Here is a 27,161-nt window from a genome sequence, read left to right on the forward strand (position 1 = left end):
CAGAGAATAAATGATGAAGCTGATGATGAGAGGGTGTAAATGAGTACCATCTTTTTTATTCCTGTGTCTCTGTAGTCTATAATGAAGATATATAAAAAAGGTTTTATTGACTTGTATTTATTCAGAGTAGCCCAAATGAGACCAGGGCCTCATTCCTAATGGTGCCCTAGGTACAAACACTTTCTCACAAACAGGAAGACAAAAGTGCATTACAAATAAAACAATGAGAATAAAAAATAACCACACCTCAACACCACAATTTCAACAAATAATACTCTAGAATCAATCGGAACAACTGCAATCCTAAACTGCCGTAGCGGCACCAAGGAATCAAGATGCAAGGAATTTTATAAGTTATTCCAACAATAGGGAGCAGTTTTAGCCCATATTAGGTCTAAGCCCATCACTGTAAACAAAAGACGACTTTCTAAAAGAACCGATCTAACCTCATTGGGCAAAGACTGAGAGAAGATTGGGAAAGAAAGGTGGAGATGGTTTAGAATCCTCCATCCTACACGGAGACACGACTAGACCACGAGGCCATCTATGTCTGAATGTGACAATACACACCCACACTGTCAACACCATCTGATAGAAAGACCTTGGCAGTGACACAAAAGATGACTGTAGAAAATGAATTAACTACTCCCACCGTACGGTGTACTCTCTCTGAAAGGCTATTCATTTACATCAGAAAATATAGAAAGACCAGTCTGTCAGTACAGTATGTTTGTCTACCCTAATGGCTGCATCACAATTTTCCATCCTTATCCTAAGGTGTGCACTTGCCCACTCCTCATAGGGGATTTGAAAGCATTGGATCGTTGTAATCATTGGCCGGAGTTTGTTACTACCATTGTTAAATACATCGTGTCATGTGACCCACCTCGTTGGCGTTGATGCCGTTGTTGACAGACCAGGTGGTCTGGAAGTACTCCAACATCCTCTGTTTCAGCAGCTGGGGCAGACGGTGCACACGGATAAAGTCCTTGATGTCCTTCATACGCGTGTGGTAGAGCGAGCGCCGAGAGTACATGCGCTGGATGATGGCCGTCACGTTACCGAAGACCACTGCATGCATTAGGGCTGAAGGTCGGACGAGGAACAGGAAACATGGGGGTCAAGGAGTATTACAAGATTACTCCTTTGTGCTCAAAGCACATACATATGCAGAAGAGAGTCATACCCAGCCATCACCATGCCTTAAGACTTTTCTTAAGAGATTTGTGAAGACATCTCGAGACATCTTAATGCAAACTCCTTCAGGTTCGGTGTCCCGTCCGCGTGACGGTTGAGCTAACGTAGGCTAATGTGATTATCATGAGATTGTAAGAAACAAAAAAATTATAGGATATAGAGGATATAGACCTATCTGATATGGACAGAAAGCTTAAGTTCTTGTTAATCTAACTTCATTGTCCAATTTACAGTAGATATTACAGTGAAATAATACCATGATAGTGTTTGAGGAGAGTGCACAGATATGAACTTGAAAATGTATCAATAAACCAATTAGGCACATTTAGGCAGTCTTGATACAACATTTGGAACAGAAATGCAATGGTTCATTGGATCAGTATAAACCTTTCCACATACACCACCGTTCAAAAGTTTGGGGTCACATAATTGTCCTTGTTTTTGAAAGGAAAGCAAAAAAAAATGTCCATTAAAATAACATCAAATTGATAAGAAATACAGTGTAGACATTGTTAATGTTGTAAATGACTACTGTAGCTGGAAACGGCTGATTTTTAATGGAATATCTACATAGGCATACAGAGGCCTGTTATCAGCAACCATCACTCCTGTGTTCCAATGGCACATTGTGTTTTTTTATTTTTTTTTATTTTAATTCACCTTTATTTAACCAGGAATAACACATTATGGCCTTTCTCTTGCATTTCAAAGATGATGGCACAAAAAAAATACAAATAATTAACAGATCTAATGGGTTATATTCTTCTACATTCCTTTCACATTTCCACAAACTTCAAAGTGTTTCCTTTCAAATGGTATCACGAATATGCATATCCTTGCTTCAGGGCTTGAGTTTACAGGCAGTTAGATTTGGGTATGTCATTTTAGGCTAAACGTTTTTTTTAAAGAGGCAGATCCTTAAGAGGTTTAAATACATGTATGTAACTCATGTAATACATTTATGCTGCAGTAGTTTATGTGTCGGGGGCTAGGGTCAGTCTGTTATATCTGGAGTACTTCTCCTTTCTTATCCGGTGTCCTGCGTGAATTTAAGTATGCTCTCTCTAATTCTCTCTTTCTATCTTTCTTTCTCTCTCTCTCGGAGGACCTGAGCCCTAGGACCATGCCTCAGGACTACCTGGCATGATGACTCCTTGCTGTCTCCAGTCCACCTGATCGTGCTGCTGCTCCAGTTTCAACTGTTCTGCCTGCGGCTATGGAACCCTGACCTGTTCACCGGACATGCTACCTGTCCTAGACCTGCTCTTTTCAACTCTCTAGAGACAGCAGGAGCGGTAGAGATACTCTTAATGATCGGCTATGAAAAGCCAACTGACATTTACTCCTGAGGTGCTGACTTGTTGCACCCTCGACAACTACTGTGATTATTATTATTTGACCATGTTGGTCATTTATGAACATTTGAACACCCTGGCCATGTTCTGTTATAATCTTCACCCCGGCACAGCCAGAAGAGGACTGGCCACCCCTCATAGCCTGGTTCCTCTCTAGGTTTCTACCTAGGTTTTGGCCTTTCTAGGGAGTTTTTCCTAGCCACCATGCTTCTATACCTGCATTGCTTGCTGTTTGGGGGTTTAGGCTGGGTTTCTGTACAGCACTTTGAGATATCAGCTGATGTAAGAAGGGCTATATAAATGCATTTGATTTGATTTGATTTGATGTCTTGAAAGAATTAAGAAAATACTGCTAAAGATGTCTACTAACACTGCCTCGCTTCCAACGAACTTACCCCCATGAGCATGATGGAGATGGACTTACCCCCATGAGCATGATGCAGATGGACTTACCCCCATGAGCATGATGCAGATGGACTTATCCCCATGAGCATGATGCAGATGGACTTACCCCCCATTAGCATGATGTAGATGGACTTATCACCCCATAAACATGATGCAGATGGACTGATCCCCCATGAGCATGATGCAGATGGACTGATCACCCATGAGCATGATGCAGATGGACTTACCCCCATGAGCATGATGCAGATGGACTTATCACCCCATGAACATGATGCAGATGGACTGATCCCCTATGAGCATGATGCAGATGGACTTAACCCCCACGAGCATGATGCAGATGGACTTATCACCCCATAAACATGATGCAGATGGACTGATCCCCCATGAGCATGATGCAGATGGACTGATCACCCATGAGCATGATGCAGATGGACTTAACCCCCACGAGCATGATGCAGATGGACTTATCACCCCATGAACATGATGCAGATGGACTGATCCCCTATGAGCATGATGCAGATGGACTTACCCCCCATGAGCATGATGCAGATGGAGAAGATCTTCTCGGCATCTGTGTTGGCACACACATTGCCAAAGCCCACACTGGTGAGGCTGCTCAGGGTGAAGTAGAGGGAGGCGATGTAGGCACTGGGCATGGAGGGGCCGCCAACCGTACTGTTGATGTATGGGGTCTCCAACCGCTTCCCCAGTTCCTGCAGCCAGCCTGGAGAGTAAAACAGGACAGAGAGGACAGAGGGAGGGAGAAAGAGAGAGAATGAGGGGGGGGGGCAGAGAGGGGAAAAGGAAGAGAGAGGGAGAGAAAGAGAGAGAGAGAGTTTACTCTTCATTTTTATTGTTTATTTCACTTTTGTTTGTTATCTACTTCACTTGCTTTGGCAATGTTAACACTCCCATGCCAATGGGGGGGGGGGGGGCAAGGAAGAGAGAGGAGGAGAAAAATAAAAATGTTTTACAGGGATCTGATAGGAGACCAGTGAAAGAGTTTGGGTTGTTTTTTCCTTAGTGTCTGCTTGACTGATGATTCTCTCCATCCAGAGGTGATATTATAGAGTGTGAGGTATCCTTGCTGGGAGTCTCAAACAGTCTCTGTCCATTGTCCTACACTTGCTGTGAGGTCGACTGAGAGGGTGTTATGGAGGGAGATGGACTGAGAGTTCAGAAGCATTCGGGCTTGTCCAGGGACCGAACGTGCAAAGGGTCCATAGCATCTAGCTGTCAGACAAGTTAAATAAGTTACTGTGTTACAGACACATTTAGAGAGAATAGCAGTCACACATGGCTGCTTCCCTATAGTAAGCCAAGGAGCTCAACAAAAGGAAACATTATGTTGATGTGTCTACTGTGTGAGAGTGGTCCAACAACCACACACAATATACAAACATACACATACAAACTCTCACAAACAGGCGCTCACCTATATCCCAGGTGACAGGGTCGCTGCTCTCTATCTCCTTGCGGCCGATGACATACCAGGCGCAGGCCATCCAGTGGGCAAGCAGTGCGAACACAGACATGAGCAGGGTCAGGACCACAGCACTGTACTGGGAGTAACGGTCCAGCTTCTGTAGCAACCGCAGCAGCCGCAGCAAACGCACCGTCTTCAGGAGGTGGACCAGCGACGTCTGGACAGGAGGTAACAGACATGTTTACATGCAACGATTCATGTAGAGATGACCATTTGCATTGTGACATGTGTAAAGGCCAAAAGACATTAGAGGGTTCAGTCATAGTCCGGTTAAAGTCGTCAGACATTTTAATACAGTATAGATGATCTATCCTCGGTACTGAACTCCAGGGACACGGTCTAGCTGAGATGCAGTGAGCAAACATTCCTCCTACCACTCAGATATCCCACTTCCCCCAGAGGCTAAAGATACATTCATCAGTAAAGAACGGCACATCTCTTGGAAAGCTTGAGAAACAAATGATTGGTGGAAAAAAGGGGTAGTTGAACAGTATCACATCTCAGAAGCCCAGGTAAGATTAAGGGAAAAGGCTATTTGCTGAGATTTAGTGCAGCTAGTGGATAGGGGGAGGGACACTGGAGAGAAGGAAGGAGCAGTCAATAAAGCATGGAGGTGGCAAGACCTAATCCGTTACAATTCAATGCTCAGGGGAAATAAAGAGGACCAACAACATATTTTAAGAGAGAAAATGATTATTCTGGGAAGGGCTATCGAACAAGCACTGTCTGTTCAAGATAGGATAAGGAACTGCATACACACGCAAAGCCAAATGCCCATGACACCCATACATGCACAGTTAATGCCCCCATACAAACTCACCACTGTGATGTTGAAGGCATAGAGGAGGTCAAAGGGCAGAGCAGCAAAGAGGTCTATAAAGAACCAGGTGCCACAGTAATGGAGGTAGATTGAGCGGGCATCGTACACCACCTGACCCGACTGACTCACGAAGGTGGTCCTAAAGTTCAGGATGATATCTGGGGAGGAACAGGGAGAAAACCCAGCAGAACATGAGCAAAATATTATGTTATCCTTTACTCAATTACACAAAAAGTGAGTAAAGTGGGTGGATAGGCTACTACATTCCAGTATTTTTCCAGGTGAGCTGTAAATGCTAATTATGGCATGACACCAACGGTTTAGAATAACACACGAGGTGATGATCATTTTGTACGAGAATGTCACTGCACATAATTACCATTTCCTCAACTTAAAAAAGTCTGAGCCCCATCACAGCTGTTTTAGGATCACACATCCATCGGAGACCGGAAGTATCTAATTGTGGCTCAAAATGTGAGCTGTACTGTAACCAGGGGTGACACAGACACCATGATGAGTTGGTAATGCATGTGGGTGAGAGAGTACAGTCAAGCGTGACTGATTTCCAAGGAAACACCCACTGCCACAGCAGGAAATAACTATTATTGATCAACTATATACCAGAGGAGCTAGATACTGGTGCCAATTCATTTAGCCACCAGAGTGATATGACATTTACCATTGGAATACTATGTTGCCCCTCTCAGTACTGTTATACAACAGTACGTTACCTAGAATGAAGAGCATTTCCACTGCGATGTCACTGGCAATGGTGCTACGGGAGTCACAGTCGTCGTCCTGGTGACTGACGAAGCAGACATTGAAGGGCACGGTGACCGCCACGTAGAAGGTAGCCAGGAGGATCAGCCAATCCCACAGGGCCTTGGATACGCTGTAGTGGAGCAGGATGAAGCGGGACTTCTGCACCGCCGCCACCTTGTACTCTGGGAGAGAGGGCTTCTGGAATACACTCTGCAGGGAGACAGGGGCCAAGGGTAACAGGTCATAGGTCACAGGTCACAGACAAAGCCCCAAACACCACAGTGGCACTTGTACCTATGATATCTCAAGAATGCACTGAAACCTACTTGCCCTAGCTACATCAAAATCAGTGTCTACAGCTCTCCCTTGGCCACAATCCAAACTTCTCTGTGGCACAAGAGAGGAGAAGTAAATGTTCCTTTTAGGAATCAAGGACATCAAATCAAAGTTTATTGTGTACACAGTTTAGCGGATGGTAAAGCGGGTGCAGAGAAATGATTGTGTTACTAAGCGCCTAACAGTGAAGTAAAATGTCAAAGTCTGTCATAAAATCAAGAAACATCTTAAGGGTTCAATGGCATCTTTTCAAGACAGACATATAACCTTCATTACTCTTCTACATTTGCACACACTGTACATAGATTTTTAGATTTTTCTTTTCTGTTGTGTTACTGACCATACGTTTGTTTATGTGTAACTCTGTGCTGTTGTTTTTGTCTCACTGCTATGCTTTATCTTGGCCAGGTCACAGTTGTAAATGAGAACATGTTCTCAACTAGTCTACCTGGTTAAATAAAGGTGAAAAATGGAACCTCAAATGGAACCTAAAGGGATCAAATGGAACCTCATTTCACTTTACAATACATGAAAGACCGGGAGAGACAGTTATCCACATGTTCTTTTTGACACATATGCAGAATCCCTGACTTTATCCTCCATAAATGACACAGTATGAAGGAGATGAAATATGGATGAGGTACTATGGAGATCCCATGAGGTAATGAGATCTGAAAGTAAATTCCCTCTGTCATTCTTCAACATGACTAGAGGCTGCTGAATTGGTCAGCAGAACCTCCTAGTGGGAACCCTTGGTGGGATAATAGCTGGGTACATCATGGGAGATAATTACTTGGTAATTGCACATGGAGGATTTAGATGCACAACAACAACTGAATGTGTACAGAACTGTCACAGCAAAAGCACAAATTTGAACATTTTTCAAAGCGTGCAATGCCACATAGCCCTTGCTGTTGTCAATGGTAACCACATTTTTTACACAATCTTAAAAAACATTGACTGATCACCATCAAGTATGTAAAAGGCAGGATTTAGAGACAGTGAATTTTCATAAATGTCATAGATCTTGAAGTTTGAAGTCTCTCAGCATTTAACGGTACAACTGACGTATCTTCAAATAACAACTACCTCATATAACATGTGTTTAACCTCTCAGAGGAAGAGGGAAAAGGTTGAAAATCCTTGGTTCTGTCTGTCCACTGCTGTGTCGTACGGTGACCTCTCTTCCAGTACTTGAGGTGATACCCCAGCTTCCCCATGTCCCAATCTGCAAAAGGCCACACTGCGTCTCTCTGTTGCTCTATATATACCAGCACTACAAAGACCACACACAGCAGACCGGAGCTTCAAAGGCTGCCTGATCAATTCCTCTATCTGGGCCAAGCTCAACCTTCCTCAAATGGATAGGTAAATGTCACCTTGCTCTTATATGCTCCCTAACACGTCTGCTCAAATATGTTTTCATTTGAATGTGGTAAGAATGTGATTTTACTTGTGATATGAAAACAAATGACGTCATCTTTCAGAAAGCAGTTGAAATGAAATGAAATGATGCCTTTCCTCTTGTCAATGAGTCAACGCACTCTACTGTACAGTACGGTGAGATCCATGGGAACTCACATTGGGCAGCTTCCCCTTGCCCCTCTTGGAGAACTGGTTGGTGAGGTGGTACAGGACAGTCCTTCCCCTCTCCCTGGCTTGGGAAAAGTGGGAACGGCTGCGTTTTCTGCTCTGATGTGCGTCCTCTGAGATGCCTGATGACATGAGGACCATAATGAATGGGTTATTACACTTATTAAATCATCATAGTCTAAACTATAAACGGTTCAATATGGTGGAAGCCACAGTGTTGCAGAGTTAGTAGGATACCTGTGGCCCCCCGCCCTCTCCTGTTGCTGTGCTGGTGGCTTTTTCCGTACGACTCAGTGACATCCTTGAAGGAGAAAAGGAATAGAACCACTTCACCCTTCTCATTCTTAATTGGCACAATGTCAAGAAGGCACCGGAATGGATTCCCTGTGGAAGCAACATTATAGAAGAAGTTAGATTTCGTGGTACTCAAATGTTTTCAGCGGGGACCCAATTTTGTCCCGCCAGAACTTCTGGGGAACCCGTTCTTTTCCCAATAATTTATCAGGACCCCATCCCATCCCACCCCAAATCTAACGACACGGCCGACAAAATCTGTAAATGTATATGTTTACGTCAACAAATAACCTTCAATTCATTGCATTTTCATCTCTTATCAAAATGAAAATAAACCAAAGTACATTTACTCAATAAAATTGTGTTTTTCAAATGATCTGACTCAAAACATTTGTATATTGTCCCATTTAATAATCTGCACTCTGAATTTAAATGACCTTGAACACCACTTGAGTTCAATTATAATGACACGTGGAGTTGAGGACTGTATTTGGCTGTATTGCACATATTGTGCAGAAGTGAACTTGGTGTATGTTGCATTCTCTGTCCATTGTTCTAAAAATACATTCAAAAGAAAGATCTGGTTGGATGATGTTGTATGGAGGGCCACCATGTGTTGACTGAATGCTCACCGTTCTTCATGTAGAAGCACACCTCCCCCTGGTACTCATGCTGTCCCTCCAGGGCCTTGTCCACCTGCTGCCTCACCCTCTCACTGGTCTCCGCCCCGTGCAGGAAGCGACATGTGCATGTTTTCTGCATCACCTCAGTGCGCACAAACCCTGTCAGCTCGCAGAAGCCGTCCGAGCAGTACACGATGGGGTAACCTTGGCGACCCTGGGCATTCCCAAGAAGGAAGTTGCTGTCTGTGGAAAGCAAAGAGAGAAAATTAGAGACACAATGTACTGTACCCTAACTCTGTCTGCATAATGATTGCTGTTAAACTGGTCGACCCATTATTTCTGTCCCTCGAGTACACTGTGTGATTCAGACATTAAATGGATGAATGTCCTTGCCCCTGGATGCTGAATTAGGCTATGTAATTAACAATTAAGCTTTGTGTTGAATACAGCCATCTATGAAGGTAGAACATAGCATCAGGAATTCAGTCACTTGCTGGTTTCTTTCTGAATCTCTCTCTCCTCCCACTCATTTTCTCTTCTCAGGGTCTATTTCATCCTTTAGCTGTCTGAAAAAGAGCTCTGTCTGTCTCGGTCTCAGTCGATTTAACTAACTAACTAACTAACTAACTAACTAACTAACTAACTAACTAACTAACTAACTAACTAACTAGCACATAGAACCCACCCACAGCAGCCTGCAGGGACATCAGAGCAGGCTTTGAAGTTTAGGCCTGTGAAGTCTGGTGGATATGATAGGAGAAGAGGGGACCCCCCCCTGGGGACTCTAATGGGGATGGGAAATGAGCATCATGTGTTGTATCCTAACATTATTTAACATACTCCTTGAAGTTTCTGTTCAAATTTGATTTGCTTGATTAAAATGTACCTCTGTTTTGCTGCTGTTTACCTGCTTACTCTGTTGAGAGAGAGAGAACATCGTTGTGTATTTGGTACGGCTATAAACATTTATGAATGGTATATTCCTCCACAGTGAGTTGAACTCGTCTCCATAAAAAAATGTTTTGCAGGCAGCTGTTAAATGGACCATCTCCCTCCCATCTGTTCCACCCTTTCTAAAGGGTTGCAAAGTAGACTGTATTGTAGCACGGTGCATCATTGTGCAGTGACCCTCACAGATGTCTCCCACAATCCAATGCCTGTCCGTTGTCACCTGTCCCCAACTATCAAGTCCATTGGGTCACTCCAAGTCCACTGGGTCACTCCAAGTCCATTGGGTCACTGCCGTATAGAGTTTCATAGGGTGCGTTGGACAAGATAGAATTTCATGGCCAGAGTTTCCTATTCTCGACTGTACATGTGGTGATGGTCTGATCATACCCTGTCAATCAAGACACCAATTTACTCCGTTATAATTAGATGCATAGTGCGGAAACACTGAGGTCACCTTTTGAAAGTCTTTACATAAGCAGCCCATTATCATTAGCTAATGAGGCAATCTGGAGAAGTCCTCTTGAAACACAAGGAGAAAATAGACATTTTCATTGGCAATACTGTAGATGTTGTGGCAGTATTATAGACACACTTAGTACACAAGTCTAATTGATCATTAGTTCACACAGAGTGGTGAAGAGGACCTAATTGCTCCAGATCTCTTGTTAAGTTAATTCTGCCACAGTCCGAGCCCCATGCAACCCTCAGCCTACTGAGCCACGGACTAAGTCTGGCTGTTGTTGAAAGCTGTATAGATATCTTTAGATTGAGTTAGGTTATATACAGTATTTCCTGTAGAGAAAGACATTCAACTCTTGAAATGTCACAGTCTCTAAGTGACTCATGTAGAGATAATTAGTACAGAAGGTACATGAGACTTTATGTGCCCAGGCTTGGGTTGCCATAGCAATTTGTAATTGTTTTTAATAAAAAGCATATGGCAAAGATGTTGTTTCCACGAGGAGGAGGTAACCAGCATACGGCCCCTTTTCTTATACAGGAAGAACACAAATAGATTTGCAATAAGTTAATCCTATGGGAAAACATACTGATTATTTAAAAAACGGAGGTGTATTTGGACCAATATATATATATTTTTACAGTAGCTTCATGATTTTCATTGTTACTAAGCTTAGACTGATATAGCTTAGACTGATATAGACAAGTGAAACAAGGTTGTTTTCCTAAAGCAAAGCAAACAGATGGTAAGTCCTTTCTCCAACATGACTCTATAATTCTGCTAAAATGCACCCAGTCTCTCAGTTCACAGTGAAAGCCATGTCGAACCTTCAAAGCTCTAAGTGCTTCTATTTCTCATGGCCTCTCTCATTTTCTCCCAGAATAATTTCTGAAATGACCGACCGCACAACAAAAGGGACTTCTCCATTGTAGTGAATAACACGGGTCATTTCTATTACTTTTCAGTTCATGCACTTGTAGCTTCAGTAATTGACATTAGGTGATAAAGAGCAAAACCCAAACCAATCTACTTACATTACACAAGCAGAAAAGCCAGGCCCTTTGTGTCAATCAAATCAAATTGTATTTGTCACATGCGCCGAATACAACAGGTGTACAGTGAAATGCTTACTTACAAGCCCTAACCAACAATGCAGTTTAAAAAAAACTTTTTTTTAACTAAAAAAATACAAATAAGAAATAAAAGTAACAAATAATTCAAGAGCAGCAGTAAAATAACAATAGCCAGGCTATATACATGGTGTACCGGTACAGAGTCAATGTCGAGGCAATTGTGGTGATATGTACATGTAGGTAGAGTTATTAAAGTGACTAAGCATAGATAATAACAGAGAGTAGCAGCAGTGTAAAAGACGGGGGGACAATGCAGATAGTCTGTGTAGCCATTTGATTAGATGTTCAAGAGTCTTATGCCTCGGGGGTAGAAGCTGTTTAGAAGCCTCTTGGACCTAGACTTGGCGCTCCAGTACCGCTTGCCGTGCGGTACCAGAAAGAACAGTCTATGACTAGGGTGGCTGGAGTCATAGACAATCACAACAACAATCATCACAATTTGTGAATTTAAATGGAGGCTATTAAATAATTGTATGCCTCAATTAGGAGGGTAAAGCTGTGTGTAGCTCCCAGCCCACACATACAATTAGACAATGAGTCTACAAAGAGCTGTGCACACAAATACAACTATTGCTGGGTTAACATTGCAATGATAACTCCGCTCTGACATCCCGGTACCATAATCCACAGAGTGCAACCTGAAATGTACATATAAATGGGAATAACTGCACAATGTGTACATGTGTACTGTACATAGTAGTTTGTTTGCATTCGGGCAACGACTAAATAATGTATTAAGAGTGAAATGAGAAATTATATAATGGATTGTTATAGAGGGAACTGTCCTTCATTACAGCCTGTTACAGTCCACCAGACATTACTAGGGTTACTCATTTTAGTGTGTATGGGATGGATGGAGTTACATATATTTGCCTACTTTTGCAGAGTGGGTGACTGATATCGATACCCAGGTGCTGTATGATTGGCTCTTCACCCCTACATAATTAACTGTAATTTATGTCTCTGTTCACATGTTGGGGTCATTTGGCTGTCACTTTCATTAATTTTGTAATCGCTTGGTCCATTCACATTACACAATGGAGAGGGTCATTTAGTTGAGGGAGGCAGTCATACATACATTGCAAACATACCCACATCCACCCATTTGTTGTCGCGCATGTTATTAGAATATTATGTCATAAGTCATAGTTTGAAGTCAATTATTTTAACATCTATTATACACTGTGTGGGCTCCTGAGTGGCGCAGAGGTGTCACTACAGAGCCTGGTTTGATTCCAAGCTGTATCAGAACCGGCCGAGTCCCATATTTCACAATTGGCTCAGCGTCGTCCGGGTTAGTGTTTGGCTGGGGTAGGCCGTCATTGTAAATAAGAATTTGTTCTTAACTTATTTGCATAGTTAAATAAAGGTTCAATAAAAAATCAAAATGAAGAAGCTGCCCGGGAAGGTCTTGAACTCGGACAGAAGAAAGTCAAAGTTTTGGACAATTTTATCAGCTCCCTACAGACATTTCAAGCTCCGACTACATCTCTTCCCTTTCGTTAACGGCTCCCTGCACCTCCCACTTCCCCCAGACCGGTTCAGTCTGGCCCATTAAAGCTTTTGGCCAGCTCCTCCACCCACACCATGACACGGAGGACCTGTAACCACCAAACTTGTTAAAAAAGTTATTCTGACTCTGTATTTGTATGGGTGTGTGTGTGCAGCCTGGTCTCATAGACTAGACGTATTAGTATGATATGTTACATTTGGTATGGTTACGTAAGACAGCAGGCTACTTAAGGGAAAATTAAAATACGGTGGTTGTTCAGGATGGACGGGTAGGCAGGCGTATAACGTGAACATCTAGCAACCCAAAGGTTACATGTTCAAATGTCATTACGGACAACATTAGTATTTTAGCTAATTACAACTTTGCAACTACTTAGCATGTTAGCTAAACCTTCCTATAACCTTAACCCTAAACTTGATTTTTTATTTTTTTTCTCCCCAATTTTGTGATATCCAATTGATAGTTACAGTCTTGTCCCATCGCTGCTACTTCCGTACGGACTCGGGAGAGGCGAAGGTTGAGAGCCATGCGGCCTCCGAAACACAACCCAGCCAAGCCGCACTGCTTCTTGACACACTGCTTGCTTAACCCGGAAGTCAGCCGCATGTGTCGGAGGAAACAGCTTACAACTGGCGACCCGAAGTCAGTGTGCATGAGCCTGGCCCACCACAGGAGTCACTAGTGTGCGATGGGACAAGGACATCCCAGCCAGCCAAACCCTCCCCTAACCCGGACAATGCTGGGCCAATTGTGCGCAGTCTCACGGGTCTTCCGGTTGCGGCCAGCTGCGACACACCCTGGGATCGAACCCGGATCTGTAGTTACACTCCAAGCACTGCGATGCAATGCCTTAGATCTCTGTGCCACTCGGGAGGCCCAACCCTAACCTTAACCCTTACCCTAACCCCTAGCCTAGTTAACCTTAGTCACCTAGCTAACGTTAGCTATAGCCACCTAGCTAACATTAGCCACAACAGATTGGAATTCGTTACATATCATACGTTTTACAAATCCATGGCGTATTGTAAGAATTGCAATACATTGCATATCATACGAATTGTAAATCGTAACATAACATACGAAATGGGATGATGGACATCCACCAATGAATACAACGTAACATATCATATATATATCAAAACGTAACATATCATATCATCATAATTGGAGTGTCCTGGATTTACATTTACTATGTTACGTCTACCCCTGAGTCCAGGTTGGTGTGTGTGTGTGTGTGTGTGTGTGTGTGTGTGTGTGTGTGTGTGTGTGTGTGTGTGTGTGTGTGTGTGTGTGTGTGTGTGTGTGTGTGTGTGTGTGTGTGTGTGTGTGTGTGTGTGTGTGTGAGAGTGTGAGTTTGTGTAATAGAGAGAGTGTTAGTGTGAGTGTGTTTGTCTTCACACTGAATTCATTAACTCAGCCAGGACACAGATCGGCGGCCACACACTAGCATGATGTCATGTCCCACTTCTTGTAACCCACTGAGAAGAGTGTGATCCAATCTGACCATGCGAAAGTGCATCATGCAGCTGCGACAGTAGTCCATTAGTGACATATACTTATTGTACAAACCATTATGAACGCCTTCCTAATATTGAGTTAACCCTTTTTTGCCCTCAGAACAGCCTCAATTCGTCGGGGCATTGACTCTACAAGGTGTCTAAAGCGTTCCAATGAGGTGCTGGCCGATGTTGACTACAATGATTCCTACAGTTGTGTCAAGTTAGCTGGATGTCCTTTGAGTGGTGGATCATTCTTGATACACATGGGAAACTGTTGAGTGTGAAAAACCCAGCAGCATTGCAGTTCTTGACACACTAAAAACAGTGTGGCTGTCACCTACTACCATACCCCGTTCAAAGGCACTTAAGTATTTTGTCTTGCCCATTCACCCTCTGAATGGCACACATACACAAGCAATGTCTCAGTTGTCTCAAGAGAAACATCCTTCTTTAACCTGTCTCCTCCCCTTCATCTACACTGATTGTAGATTTACCAAGTGGAGTGAACAAGTGACGTCAATAAGGGATCATGGCTTTCACCTGGAATCACCTGGTCAGTCTATGTTATGGAAAGAGCAGGTATTTCTAATGTTTTGTACACTCAGTATATATCCTATGGAAAGAGCAGGTATTTCTAATGTTTTGTACACTCAGTATATATCCTATGGAAAGAGCAGGTATTTATAATGTTTTGTACACTCAGTATATATCCTATGGTCAAAAGCAGAGGTGCTTAATAGATGTCAAACTAAATGCATGAACACCGAACACATATGACTAATAATAAAATAGCTTTTAGGTTGTGAGTGAGCTAAAAGAAATGGGAGTCTAATGGCTCTGCGCAGGCTTTCATCTTTCTAAAGATGTGGTGCAATTCTATATTCAAGTGTTTTGTGTGTAAAAAAAATAGGAATAACTCCTACACACAGCTGCATAGACCTACTGCACTCATGGATCTTAAAGAGATACTTCAGGAGGCAATGAAGACCTTTACCTACTTCCCCAGATTATTATCTCTGCGTGCAGTTTGAAGGAAGTTGCTAACTAGCTTTAGCTCAATTGCTAACTAGCGACAGCGCAATGACTGGAAAACTCTGGATTTGCGATGACGCAAGTTAACATTGGCTCTCTTCATTGCCAAAATCCCGAATTATCACTTTAATGAGGAGCAACAAAGACAGAAAACACACAACAGCCCAACAAGTGCCACTTCAATCCAAAACAACAGCACACCCACTCCTCCTCTGCTGAGCTCTCACCACTCTCTCCATCACTGTCACAGCCTGAATTACTGTCTTGACTGGCTGCCCCTCTCCAGTACCACTTACACACAGTGTTGACTGGCTGCCCCTTTCCAGTACCACGTACACTCAGTGTTGACTGGCTGCCCCTTTCCAGTACCACGTACACTCAGTGTTGACTGGCTGCCCCTCTCCAGTACCACTTACACTAAGTGTTGGCTGCCCCTCTCCAGTACCACTTACACTCAGTGTTGACTGGCTGCCCCTCTCCAGTACCACTTACACTCAGTGTTGACTGGCTGCCCCTCTTCAGTACCACTTACACTCAGTGTTGGCTGCCCCTCTCCAGTACCACTTACACTCAGTGTTGGCTGCCACTCTCCAGTACCACTTACACTCAGTGTTGACTGGCTGCCCCTCTCCAGTACCACTTACACTCAGTGTTGGCTGCCCCTCTCCAGTACCACTTACACTCAGTGTTGGCTGCCCCTCTCCAGTACCACTTACACTCAGTGTTGGCTGCCCCTCTCCAGTACCACTTACACTCAGTGTTGACTGGCTGCCCCTCTCCAGTACCACTTACACTCAGTGTTGGCTGCCCCTCTCCAGTACCACTTACACACAGTGTTGACTGCCCCTCTCCAGTACCACTTACACTCAGTGTTGGCTGCCCCTCTCCAGTACCACTTACACACAGTGTTGACTGCCCCTCTCCAGTACCACTTACACTCAGTGTTGACTGCCCCTCTCCAGTACCACTTACACTCAGTGTTGACTGCCCCTCTCCAGTACCACTTACACTCAGTGTTGGCTGCCCCTCTCCAGTACCACTTACACTCAGTGTTGGCTGCCCCTCTCCAGTACCACTTACACACAGTGTTGACTGCCCCTCTCCAGTACCACTTACACTCAGTGTTGACTGCCCCTCTCCAGTACCACTTACACTCAGTGTTGACTGCCCCTCTCCAGTACCACTTACACTCAGTGTTGGCTGCCCCTCTCCAGTACCACTTACACTCAGTGTTGGCTGCCCCTCTCCAGTACCACTTACACTCAGTGTTGGCTGCCCCTCTCCAGTACCACTTACACTCAGTGTTGGCTGCCCCTCTCCAGTACCACTTACACTCAGTGTTGGATGCCCCTCTCCAGTACCACTTACACTCAGTGTTGGATGCCCCTCTCAGTACCACTTACACTCAGTGTTGACTGCCCCTCTCCAGTACCACTTACACTCAGTGTTGGCTGCCCCTCTCCAGTACCACTTACACTCAGTGTTGACTGCCCCTCTCCAGTACCACTTACACTCAGTGTTGGATGCCCCTCTCCAGTACCACTTACACTCAGTGTTGGATGCCCCTCTCCAGTACCACTTACACTCAGTGTTGGATGCCCCTCTCCAGTACCACTTACACACAGTGTTGGGGAGTAGTGAACTATTTATAGTTCTTCAAGTAATTTAACAACATTTTGTACTAGTAGTAGAGTGGTAGTTGGACTAAGTGGTAGTTGAAGTAAATTCATATCTAGGTAGTGTTTTCAGTAGTTAATAATTGTTTTGCCATGTAGCGGTGTAGCTTCAATCTATAGCTAGAGCACACACACACTAATATATCTAGGAGTAATAAGTATAATTTTTGTCTTCATCTGTTGTTGTTTAGTACTCTATTTTTGCTAGCTAGGGCCATTTACTTTAAGTGTTGTCTGTCTTTCCAGTGTCCTACTTAGTGTATGAACTGCTGACTGCTCATAACTTGCAGTTGATTGTTGACACATCAACCAGGAATAAAGGGCAGGGCAATTTGTGACGGTTATTGTTTTGGTAATCAGTGGCTGTATTGGAGGGGGAGTGGTTTGTCCTCTCCTATGCAATCAGCAATTAGTACTGGGAAGTGTGCTCTTCACCTCTGGTAGGCAATTAGCAATTAGTGTCAAGCCAGTCAAGGCTTCAAGACTGGTCACTCAACTGAGACTCCTCTCCTCTGTCACAGAGGCTCACCGCACTACCAAAGCTGATTGTCTCTCCTCTGTTCTCATCCTCCTAGATCTATCTGCTGTTTTCGTCAACCATTAGATCCCCCTCTCCAGCCTCTCAGGGCTGGGTGTTTCAGGGTCTGCACACTCTTGGATTGCATCCTACCTGGCAGGCCGCTCCTACCAGGTGACATGGAGAGGATCTGTGTCTGCCCAACGTATTCTCACTACTGGTGTCCCCCAGGACATGGTTCTAGGCCCTCTCCTCTTCTCTCTATAAGTAGCCAGGTGGTAAAAGCACATAGCTGTATTCATTTAAATCCACTAGATGGCACTGTCCCTAAAAGAGATCCATAAATAATGTGTGAGAGCGGTTATGGGATTGCGCATGCGCAGTGTCTAAGAGTGAGAGCAAGCAATTACACTGGAGAGCTGTTGAAATCCATCGTGGGTCTAACGATACCTTAGATGGGTAAATAATACTTTTTATCTTACTCTTGTACCGGAAAATATCATATTCTGCATCATCTGCAGAGTACAAGAGTTAGTTTTGTAATACTTATGCCAGATGGTCATGTTAGCCTGTTGATGCTTTCAGATCGACATGAGGGTGTTAGCTTCTTGCTCGCTGAATACCAGTGTTCTCAGAACCACGTGGTGGAGTTGATGATAACATTATTTGAAGTGTGAGTAATTATCAGAATGACATTATGTTTCATGTAAAGCTTCAGTGTGCTGTATTTTGTTTCATTTTTGAATTGTATCTTATCTGTTCATATGACATTTCTCCCAGTGCAGTATGGGTGAGATGAGGATCTACTGTCCCATGTGGTATTAGGGTATCACCTGGACAGTGTGTTTGTAAGTATTCATCATGTTTTATGACAAAATGTATTTTGTTTTTCATGCACAATGTCATTTTGTTTATGAACATGTACCCAGACATTTGAAATATTAGAAAGTCCATTCTAACGGAACATTGTGGTCTCTGTATTTTCTTGTGTTTCTATAGAAAGCAGAGCCACTACCGTTTATGCATTTCACTTTGTACTTTTTGTACTCAGATTGTTTTTATGCACTTTACTAACATATTTATTTCCCTTGATTATGATTTGAATTTAACTTTACTTTATGGTGGTGAACTTGTGGTGATTGCCCTCTTACATTATACTATTTTAAATTTAAGCTTTGACAGAATAAACAACCCCAAATTAGTTTGTGTCCTGTGCGGGGTTTACTTTCGCCAGGCTACATATGTAAGGGATTACAAAAAAACGGTAAACTGTAATCCGTTACATTACCAGCTAAAGTAGCGTAATCAGATTACAGATACGTTTGAAAAACTAGATGATTACTTTGAGGATTACTTTTAAATTCAGAAAGGATGTTTGCGAAAAAAATCTTTGACACTTCTCTGTTTTCTTAATGACATTCAAAGCAGCACTGAAAAAAGGCGCAACTTTAAATGTGTTGCATCTGAGCGTGTCTGACAAGTCAGAGACCACTATAATGACACACCAAATGTGTTTGATGGATCGCGGGAAAATGTCAGAAATACTCTTTTGCAGGCTCCGGTCCAAGCTATATCTTCTAATGGTGCGACTGCTGTCAGCATCCAAAGATGATCCAATTTAAATAAACGCTTGGAGGTAAGGATGAGAGCAGCGGTGTAGTCTACGGTGATACAGATATCACGTATTATTGGTACCTACATAGCGCATTTATGTGAATCACACTGCTGCTCTCTCATTGGCTACCCGTACTATCTGCATTGTGTCCCACCCACCACCCACTATTACGCTATTGCTACTCTGTTCATCATATATGCATAGTCACTTTAACCATATCTACATGCACATGCTACCTCAATCAGCCTGACTAACCCGTGTCTGTATGTAGCCTCGCTACTTTTATAACCTCGCTGTCTTTTTACTGTTTTATTTCTTTACTTACCTATTGTTCACCTAATACCTTTTTTGCACTATTGGTTAGAGCCTGTTGTATTTGGCGCACGTAACAAATAAACTTTGATTTGTTTGGCTATTTGTGCCTTAAGGCTTGTGGTTGTCCTGGATGGCTGTTCAGAAATCTGAACGTCTATTTGAACCCAATAATGGTTGAATTTAAGATGCCAATCAATCACTGTTTTTGAAACCAGTGGACAGCCAGTGAAAAATGCTATTTTACAACAGATGCATAGTGCGGATCCCAGTTTATGGAATAAAAGTGGGGCTTTTATTGCTCAATATAATTCATGCTGATAAACTAAATCCATAGTCACTCTGTCACCGGATTCTTCCGTCGAAGGAGAGGAGGACCAAAATGCAGCGTGGTTGAAATTCATGTTTGTTTTTAATAAGAAAACTATACATGAATAAACTACAAAAACGTAAACCCGAAACAGTCCCGTGTTGCACAAACACTGACACAGGAGACAATCACCCACAAACCCCAACACCAAACAGGCTACCTAAATATGGTTCCCAATCAGAGACAATGACTAACACCTGCCTCTGATTGAGAACCATATCAGGCCCAAACACAGAAACAGACAAACAAAACATAGAACATACAAAGCAAACTATGGTCAGGGTGTGACACACATGCTCAAATTTGTACACTTTTGATAGACTTAATAGGGTAATCTGTAGTTGCTACATCCATTTTTGGATTTATAAATTATATATATTAATGTAAAGATATAATTTAATCATAATATTATGTCACGCCTGCTCCCGCTCTCCCTACCTGGCACTCCAGGGCACCAGGCTTCCCAGTACTACGCACTCTTTCCACCATCATTACGCACACCTGTTTCCCTCGTCACACGCATCAGCGATTCATTGGACTCAGCTGGACTCAATCACCTGTTTTCATTACCTCCCCTATATTTGTCTGTTCCCTAGGTTGTTCCTGGTTCCAGCCTTATTGTTGTCATGTTGTTTTGTTCCCCCTGTTCTGATGATGTTCCTGTTCTGTCATTAAATGTTCACTACCTGGTTCTGATCTCCAGCGTCGGTTCTTACTTTATTATATGTAGTAGAAAGCGATTGGTTAGAGTAAGCCTACACAACCAACCCATAAAGTCAAATTTAACATCCATATATGGCCAGCTATGTAAACTTTAACATAGATTTTCCTGCAATAGATGTCATTCAATTGGTAACATACATGTTTGTCGTCCTCTAATGCCTCTTAAGGGAAAAATAATATAAAAGAAACTGAATGTAATCAGATTATGTTACTGAGTTTGGGTAATCCAAAAGTTACGTTACTGATTACAATTTTGGACTGGTAACTGTAAAGGATTACATTTAGAAAGTAACCTACATATACACCAAGTCACTCGGCTCTGTCATATCCTCACCTGGTCTCTCCTATCATTGCGATGCAGATGACATTGAACTCCTTTTCTTCTTCAGCCCTTTCTGACACCCGGGTGGAGACACACATCTCTGCGTGCCTGGCAGATATCGTGCCTGGCCCACGACCTCAAGCTCAACCTTGACAAGACTGAGCTTTCTTATTTCTCCTAGATATCTGACAGACACTTCAAAACCTTATTCCTTAGGATTTATTTTTTTAACTGTCTTTCTTGTCACTTATGAATGTGTTATTCAATGTGTTTCTGTGGTATTTGGTACTAAAGGCCAAATTCAATATTTTATCAAATACTTTTCAAATATATTTTTGGGATACCTAAAGGGTCCTAAAATGTTAAATCAAATAGCTAAATGATCCATGGTAGGACCATCTTGTGCTCTTAACTGACTTGCCTGGTTAAATAAAGGTTAAAAAAAATAATAATCTTAAAACAATTCCATATGCCAGTTTATAACCCCCACCCCCAACGTCTTACACTCAAGAGAATTTGTATTAACCCACAGACCCCCCACATCTGTATAGCAGTAGTTCTGAGTTCAAATGTCGATTCAGCCCACATATGCAGTATTTGCAGTCTCCACAAACGCAGGGACATTGCCTTTAAATCGAGCTATATAACACTGATCTTCAGCAATACTTTGGCGATACAGATTGAATCCTGCCCAAAATCAATAGATAAAAGATGGTCCTATTTTCATTGACCCGCTGACACAAAATAAAAGAGGACATTTTATAATGAAAAGTCACAATGTATTAAACACAACTTGTTCACAACTTGTAAATTACCTCACCAGTAAATTACAATCAATCAAACCCATTGTAACACTGCAGGCATCCCAATTAGGTGGGCACGGAGGGTGGCACAAAGGCAGAAAGGCTTGAGTAAAGGGTATACTTACGGGTGCCATCAAAGTGGTTGGCGATGGTGTCCAGGAAGGTGTTCTGGGGGGCCAGGAGACCCTTCATCACAGGCATGTTGTCCAACGATGAAGACACAGCTGGGCTCACCAAGTCACTCCATCCCCCAACAGACAGAGCTGAGAGGAGGGCGAGTCAGACCAACGTGACTCTGCAGTCTGCACTTCAACAGATGTTTCTCCTTGTTCCTGCCTCAGCACTCAGCTACAGGTCAGCTGGGCATCAGTGGCATTTACCTCAGTCTCAGGTTTATAGCCTTCTTTCTTCCACCTTTCCTATTCTTTATCCGAAGTAGGCTGATAATCTTTCTCTCTAGCGCCTTCCTTCTCTGTAGTGTGGGTAGTTATTCCTCTCACCGTGGAACAAGCTAAGGTGTTGTAACTCACTGTCAGCTTAGAGTCATCAAGTTATGTAGTGTATCTCTCTGTTCTTCTCACCTCACAGATCAGTCTGAAGTCTCATCTAGCCCCAGCAGGAGAGCAGAATGCGCACGCCACTTCCCTTATCTGAGTCAGTTCTCTCTCTCTCTCTCTCTCTCTCTCTCTCTCTCTCTCTCTCTCTCTCTCTCTCTCTCTCTCTCTTCTCTTCTATCAGTCTCTGCCATCCTCTATCGCTCTCTCACCACTCTCTTCCTGTTTCTGTTTCTTTCTCTCTCCCTCCCTCTACTCTCTTTCTCTACCACCCTTTCCTCTTTCTCATTTGTCTCTCTCTCTTTCCCCTGCTACTCTCCAGTTCTCACTGTTTATAAACAATACATTTCTCTGTTTGTTCTCCTTGCGCACGCCTTCAGGCTCTATATCAAAACAAATCAAAACAAATCAAATCAAACCTTATCTTACTCTGTCCCCTCGTCATCCCTCTCCTTTACACACTAATAGACACTCTCTCTTGTTGCACCCCCTCTAACAGAAACACTGGCAGTCAGTAGACCAATGAATCTCATCTGGCTTTCTCTTTCATTCTGCCTCTCTCCTCCCTCTTTTTCTGCTGTACACACCACTGCCATCATCCCCTTCTGATCCTGTATCCTTACTAAGAAATAGGGATGAGAATACCCATGTATACCTGTTGACATGCACAGGGAGGCAAATTGTACACGCGTGTAGGCACACACACGCACGCACACACACACAGCATTAGAATATATAAGGAACAAGATTCACATGTATATACATAAACACACACATCATCAAAAGCCTCTAAGGTCTTAAAAGCATCTTAGCCAGCTAGCACATAATGTTCAGAGAACCATGAGCTTGGTGAGAGCATAGTTGTTCTCTGGTTATTTTGCATACAACCTTCCCACCACATTCTGGGAATGGTTCAGGATAGTTGCTTGGCCTTGGAACATTCTCAGCACATTTAAGGAACTTGACAAAAAAAACAATGTCTTTACTTTAACAGAACGTTTCCTAAAAGTTCAAACCTGGGTACATTTAATTGAACTTTTGGTAATGTTCTAGAAATTCTCCAACAGGTTTGGCATTGGGAATGTTCTCAAATAGTTCAGAGAAGGTTGAGAAACAACGTTCTTCTGTGGGAATTTCAGTACTTCTGTCACGGTTTTCCTCCTCTTCATCTGAAGAGGAGAGGCGAGAAGGATCTGAGGACCAATATGCGGCGTGGTAAATGTCCATGGTTCTTTTAATAAGAAAATCTCAACATGAACAAAACTACAAATTAAGAAACGTGAAAACCCGAAACAGTCCCGTGTGGCACAAACACTGACACAGGAAACAATCACCCACAAAATACCCAAAGAATATGACTGCCTAAATATGGTTCCCAATCAGAGACAACGATAAACACCTGCCTCTAATTGAGAACCACTCTAGGCAACCATAGACTTACCTAGAGAACTAAACTGAACACAACCCCATTAATCTAATAAAACCCCTAGACAAGACGAAACACAATAAATCACCCATGTCACACAGGGCGTGACAACTTCAGCATAACATTTCCTACAGGTTTCCTTGTGGTTCTATTTAAAGTCATGTTCTCAAATTGTTCCAAGAACATTAAGAAACAATGTTATTCTGCGGGAATTTCAGCACTTCAGCATAAAGTCATTTGTAGGTTTTCTCATGGTTCTATTTAAAGTCATGTTCTCAGAACATTAAGAAGACTTTCCATAAAAACCACAAGGAAACATTAGTTATGTTCAAAGAATGTTTTAAAGAATGTTTTTTTAAAACATATACATTCTGTTCTCAGGGTCAACAAGGGGTCTCTCTATCCTCTATCTTGTTAAGTGTGTTCAGGTGTGTTGGCTGCGACCACTAATTGTCCACACCTGATCTTAAGGAGTGCTTGTTTCCTTTGAAATGCAATCTGTTTGAATAGACTAAAATGAACAGCTTCGTATGACTGGAAAAAACATGGCATGCTAGCTCCATCCTGGATAGAAGCTCATAGGTTCAAATCCCACTGATGCCGTGCCACAATAAAAAAGAAATGTGTTTGCATGATTAATGCCTAAGCAAATTCATTTCCATATGTCTGTGCTTGGAGTTCAAAACAACCTAAACTATCAGTGTTATTAAACTATATGAACTATGTTATTAAAAGTCTTGTTGAAACAGTCAGTGAAAGTTGAGGAAGTTATACAAAAAAAACTCAAAATAAATCTTTACATTTAATTCTCAGAATGTTAATAAAACCTCCCAGGAAAACCTAAAAATGTACATTCCCAGAACCCCCAAAAAACGTTCAGTTTTAACAGTCAAGAAAATTATGGCTTCGTTCCCAGAACCAATGGGAAACCAAAAACGTACATTCCCACAATATAGAAGGAACCAAATGTGCTAGCGGGGTAGCTTGGTACTGCATGAGTAAATGAATATAGAACTGTATCCCAGACAGACTCCCTCTCTCTCTTAATCACCTGTTCAAATTAGCACCTCCTCTATACCTACCAGGCGATCTGACACGTAACCGAGAGAAAACATGGCACGGTGAGCCGTGGCATGGTGAATTGTTGGTGTGTTTGTGACCAGGTGAGTGGATGGAAGTACTGTACGCATGAAGAACACACAAACAAGACTGCGGAATAGCCTGAGACTTTACTTACTTAATAATGGTTGAAATGATGTTTTTCAGTTATTACCGATATATAAAGTACAAACATTTAAAAATAAGCTACAAGGTGAGAAGATCGGGACAAAAAAATGTGGCAAGAGAATGTAATGCAATGATGGAGAAATACACACAGAGATCCATTCAGACTTGAGCCTTGAAGCAGCTCCATGCTGCCCCCATGAGAAAAGCTGTGAAAGAGGAAGAATCATGGAGTCAGTTTGGAGAGGGAGGGCAGGTTAGAATGAAAGAGAGATGGAAAATACAGCAGACCTCCAGCTTTCACAGAAACCAAGGTCTTTCTGGGAAAAGTACATTTCTGGAACATACACTCACTCGAACAAACACACCTACCCATCCAGACATGTACTCATGGCTGATTGAGGGGTTAATGATTTGGGCTGGTTGGGGCTATTGGCTATAGTGATGCCAGTGTTGTGATGCCATAACATAGACACAACTAGATGACTCAACCCTCAAGACAGTCACTTTCTTCATATTTACTTTTCCATCACCTAAAATACAAAGAGACAGAAGGGAAGCAAATACAACGGTGCTACACCTGACCATTATCACATTTTATTACACCAATGAGATCATATACAATATTTACAACATTACTACCAGAATTACTAACACCTATTCCACAAACAAATTCAATCTTAAAGGAATATTTTACCCAAAACCCATGTTTTCATATATTTTTCATTAGTCCATGTTTGACGCAGTCCCTCAAAAATGATGCGTCAACATTGATGTTTTCCAGATGAATCACTTGAATGGTAGTTGTAAAACCAACTGGGCCGTGGTAGTGGGGGCCGTCTCTAAAATGGGAAACAAGCACATGAGCGGTTCTGCTGTGTCTTCGGTCCTCTTCCCCATCGTCAAGATTCCCTCCGCTTGGTTCCGTGACCCGTGGAGTAGCTGATTCAACCGGTTCTGGAAGCGACGTTCATCAGTTTCTTTCCGTTTACTGAGTGTGAGGATTCCAGCGGCTGCGTCATCAGTGAGGGGTCCCCTTGTCCCCATCCCATTACCTGAGCGACAGAGCAGGACGTAAAGACGGCAGGAGTGGGATTTCTGTTTGCAACAGTTGGCAACCCCCTGAGCGTCACAGGCCAGATGAGAGACGAGTAGCAACAAGATGAGAACCTTGAGTTTCTGTCAGTAAAAGCAGATACAGTATTTCAGTGTTAGAACTTCATGAGAGAGTGAGACAGAGAGAGCGAGAGAGCGAGAGAGAAAGAGAGAGAGAGAGAGAGAGAAAGAGAGAGAGAGAGAGAGAGAGAGAGAGAGAGAGAGAGAGAGAGAGAGAGAGAGAGAGAGAGATAGGTGCATAGGCCTATGTTAACATAACTTCATGGTTAATATAAAAAATGAAGGCTAAAATGTACTCAGGAATATTAATTGAGGACAATTTCAGAAAGCTTTTAGTCATGTCTGCTAACAACTATCAGTTTTTGCATGTTTTCTTCAGACAAGGTCTTGCTATTTTTGAAAGATTATGATATTGCTTAATACCCTTTCACCCATTACCAAAAACCCTATTCAATAGACTGAAAGTGATTCAAACCCATGAACATAACAGGGCAGTGACTGACACGCTAAGTGCAAATAGTGGTGTTCCATCTCCATTCTAAAAACAGTGAGCTTTACCATTCATATTTAAAAGCATCCAAAAAAACAATACCTGATGTACTTTTCTTAACATCATCCTTTTGTGCCTACATGACCTTTGTCTGAGGACCATAATGGCAGCTTAAATGATTCCACAGTAAAAACATCTGTAATTAAAGCTGTGTTACATCGTCGATCCTACCTTGGTGGTTGAGCATGCTGTGTCCATCCCTGGGGCTGTAGTAAGATGCTTTGTGTCGAAACGCATGTTCTGCCAAAGGCTGTGGGGTCCACTTCTACTCTCACCTCTCTCTGAAGCCAGTCTCCTTTTATAAGGCCCTATGTCGTCTCATGTACACCCTCCAGAGACGTCATTAAGATATCTTTAGCCCAGTCGACGGGGACATCAACAAATAGACTGTCCATCAGTGCTCATTTTCTGTTGTAACGTTTCACTCGTTTGCTCATTTGATGGGTCTAGCAGAAGTCCTTAATGTAATGACTCTGATCCTGCCACAGACCATC

The 27,161-nt window shown here is 42.7% G+C and overlaps 2 protein-coding genes across 2 annotated transcripts in view; both read right to left on the reverse strand.

The window, feature by feature from the left end:
- LOC118372170 (potassium voltage-gated channel subfamily H member 4-like) overlaps positions 1-22,492 on the reverse strand; it is a 31,148-nt gene extending 8,656 nt beyond the window's left edge. Inside the window, exons 1-9 of the mRNA XM_052518719.1 lie at positions 21,923-22,492; positions 8,881-9,114; positions 8,192-8,338; positions 7,943-8,076; positions 5,995-6,235; positions 5,264-5,421; positions 4,393-4,600; positions 3,487-3,681; positions 887-1,086 (exon numbers count right to left, since the gene is read on the reverse strand). Coding sequence (XP_052374679.1) covers positions 887-1,086; positions 3,487-3,681; positions 4,393-4,600; positions 5,264-5,421; positions 5,995-6,235; positions 7,943-8,076; positions 8,192-8,338; positions 8,881-9,114; positions 21,923-21,998 — 1,593 coding nt within the window. The 5' untranslated portion in view covers positions 21,999-22,492. The remainder of the gene's footprint in view (positions 1-886; positions 1,087-3,486; positions 3,682-4,392; positions 4,601-5,263; positions 5,422-5,994; positions 6,236-7,942; positions 8,077-8,191; positions 8,339-8,880; positions 9,115-21,922) is intronic.
- A 3,093-nt stretch (positions 22,493-25,585) lies between these two features.
- LOC118372175 (hypocretin neuropeptide precursor-like) lies at positions 25,586-26,928 on the reverse strand. The gene is made up of 2 exons (XM_035757970.1): positions 26,839-26,928; positions 25,586-26,180 (listed from the first exon to the last, which is right to left on the reverse strand). Exons 1-2 carry the CDS (start codon positions 26,902-26,904, stop codon positions 25,791-25,793), a joined length of 456 nt encoding a protein of 151 aa, XP_035613863.1. The 5' UTR covers positions 26,905-26,928; the 3' UTR covers positions 25,586-25,790.
- Positions 26,929-27,161: the final 233 nt, after the last annotated feature.

The sequence above is a fragment of the Oncorhynchus keta genome, chromosome 5, assembly GCF_023373465.1.
Source record: "Oncorhynchus keta strain PuntledgeMale-10-30-2019 chromosome 5, Oket_V2, whole genome shotgun sequence".
Classification (NCBI taxonomy): domain Eukaryota; kingdom Metazoa; phylum Chordata; class Actinopteri; order Salmoniformes; family Salmonidae; genus Oncorhynchus; species Oncorhynchus keta.

What these genes read in the sequence shown, in the direction of transcription:
- LOC118372175 (XM_035757970.1), bottom strand. Translation starts at nt 26,904, where the DNA reads ATGCGTTTCGACACAAAGCATCTTACTACAGCCCCAGGGATGGACACA. An exon ending in CAGCATGCTCAACCACCAAG is followed by an intron (nt 26,181 to 26,838) that starts GTAGGATCGACG and finishes TTTTACTGACAG; the next exon opens with AAACTCAAGGTTCTCATCTT.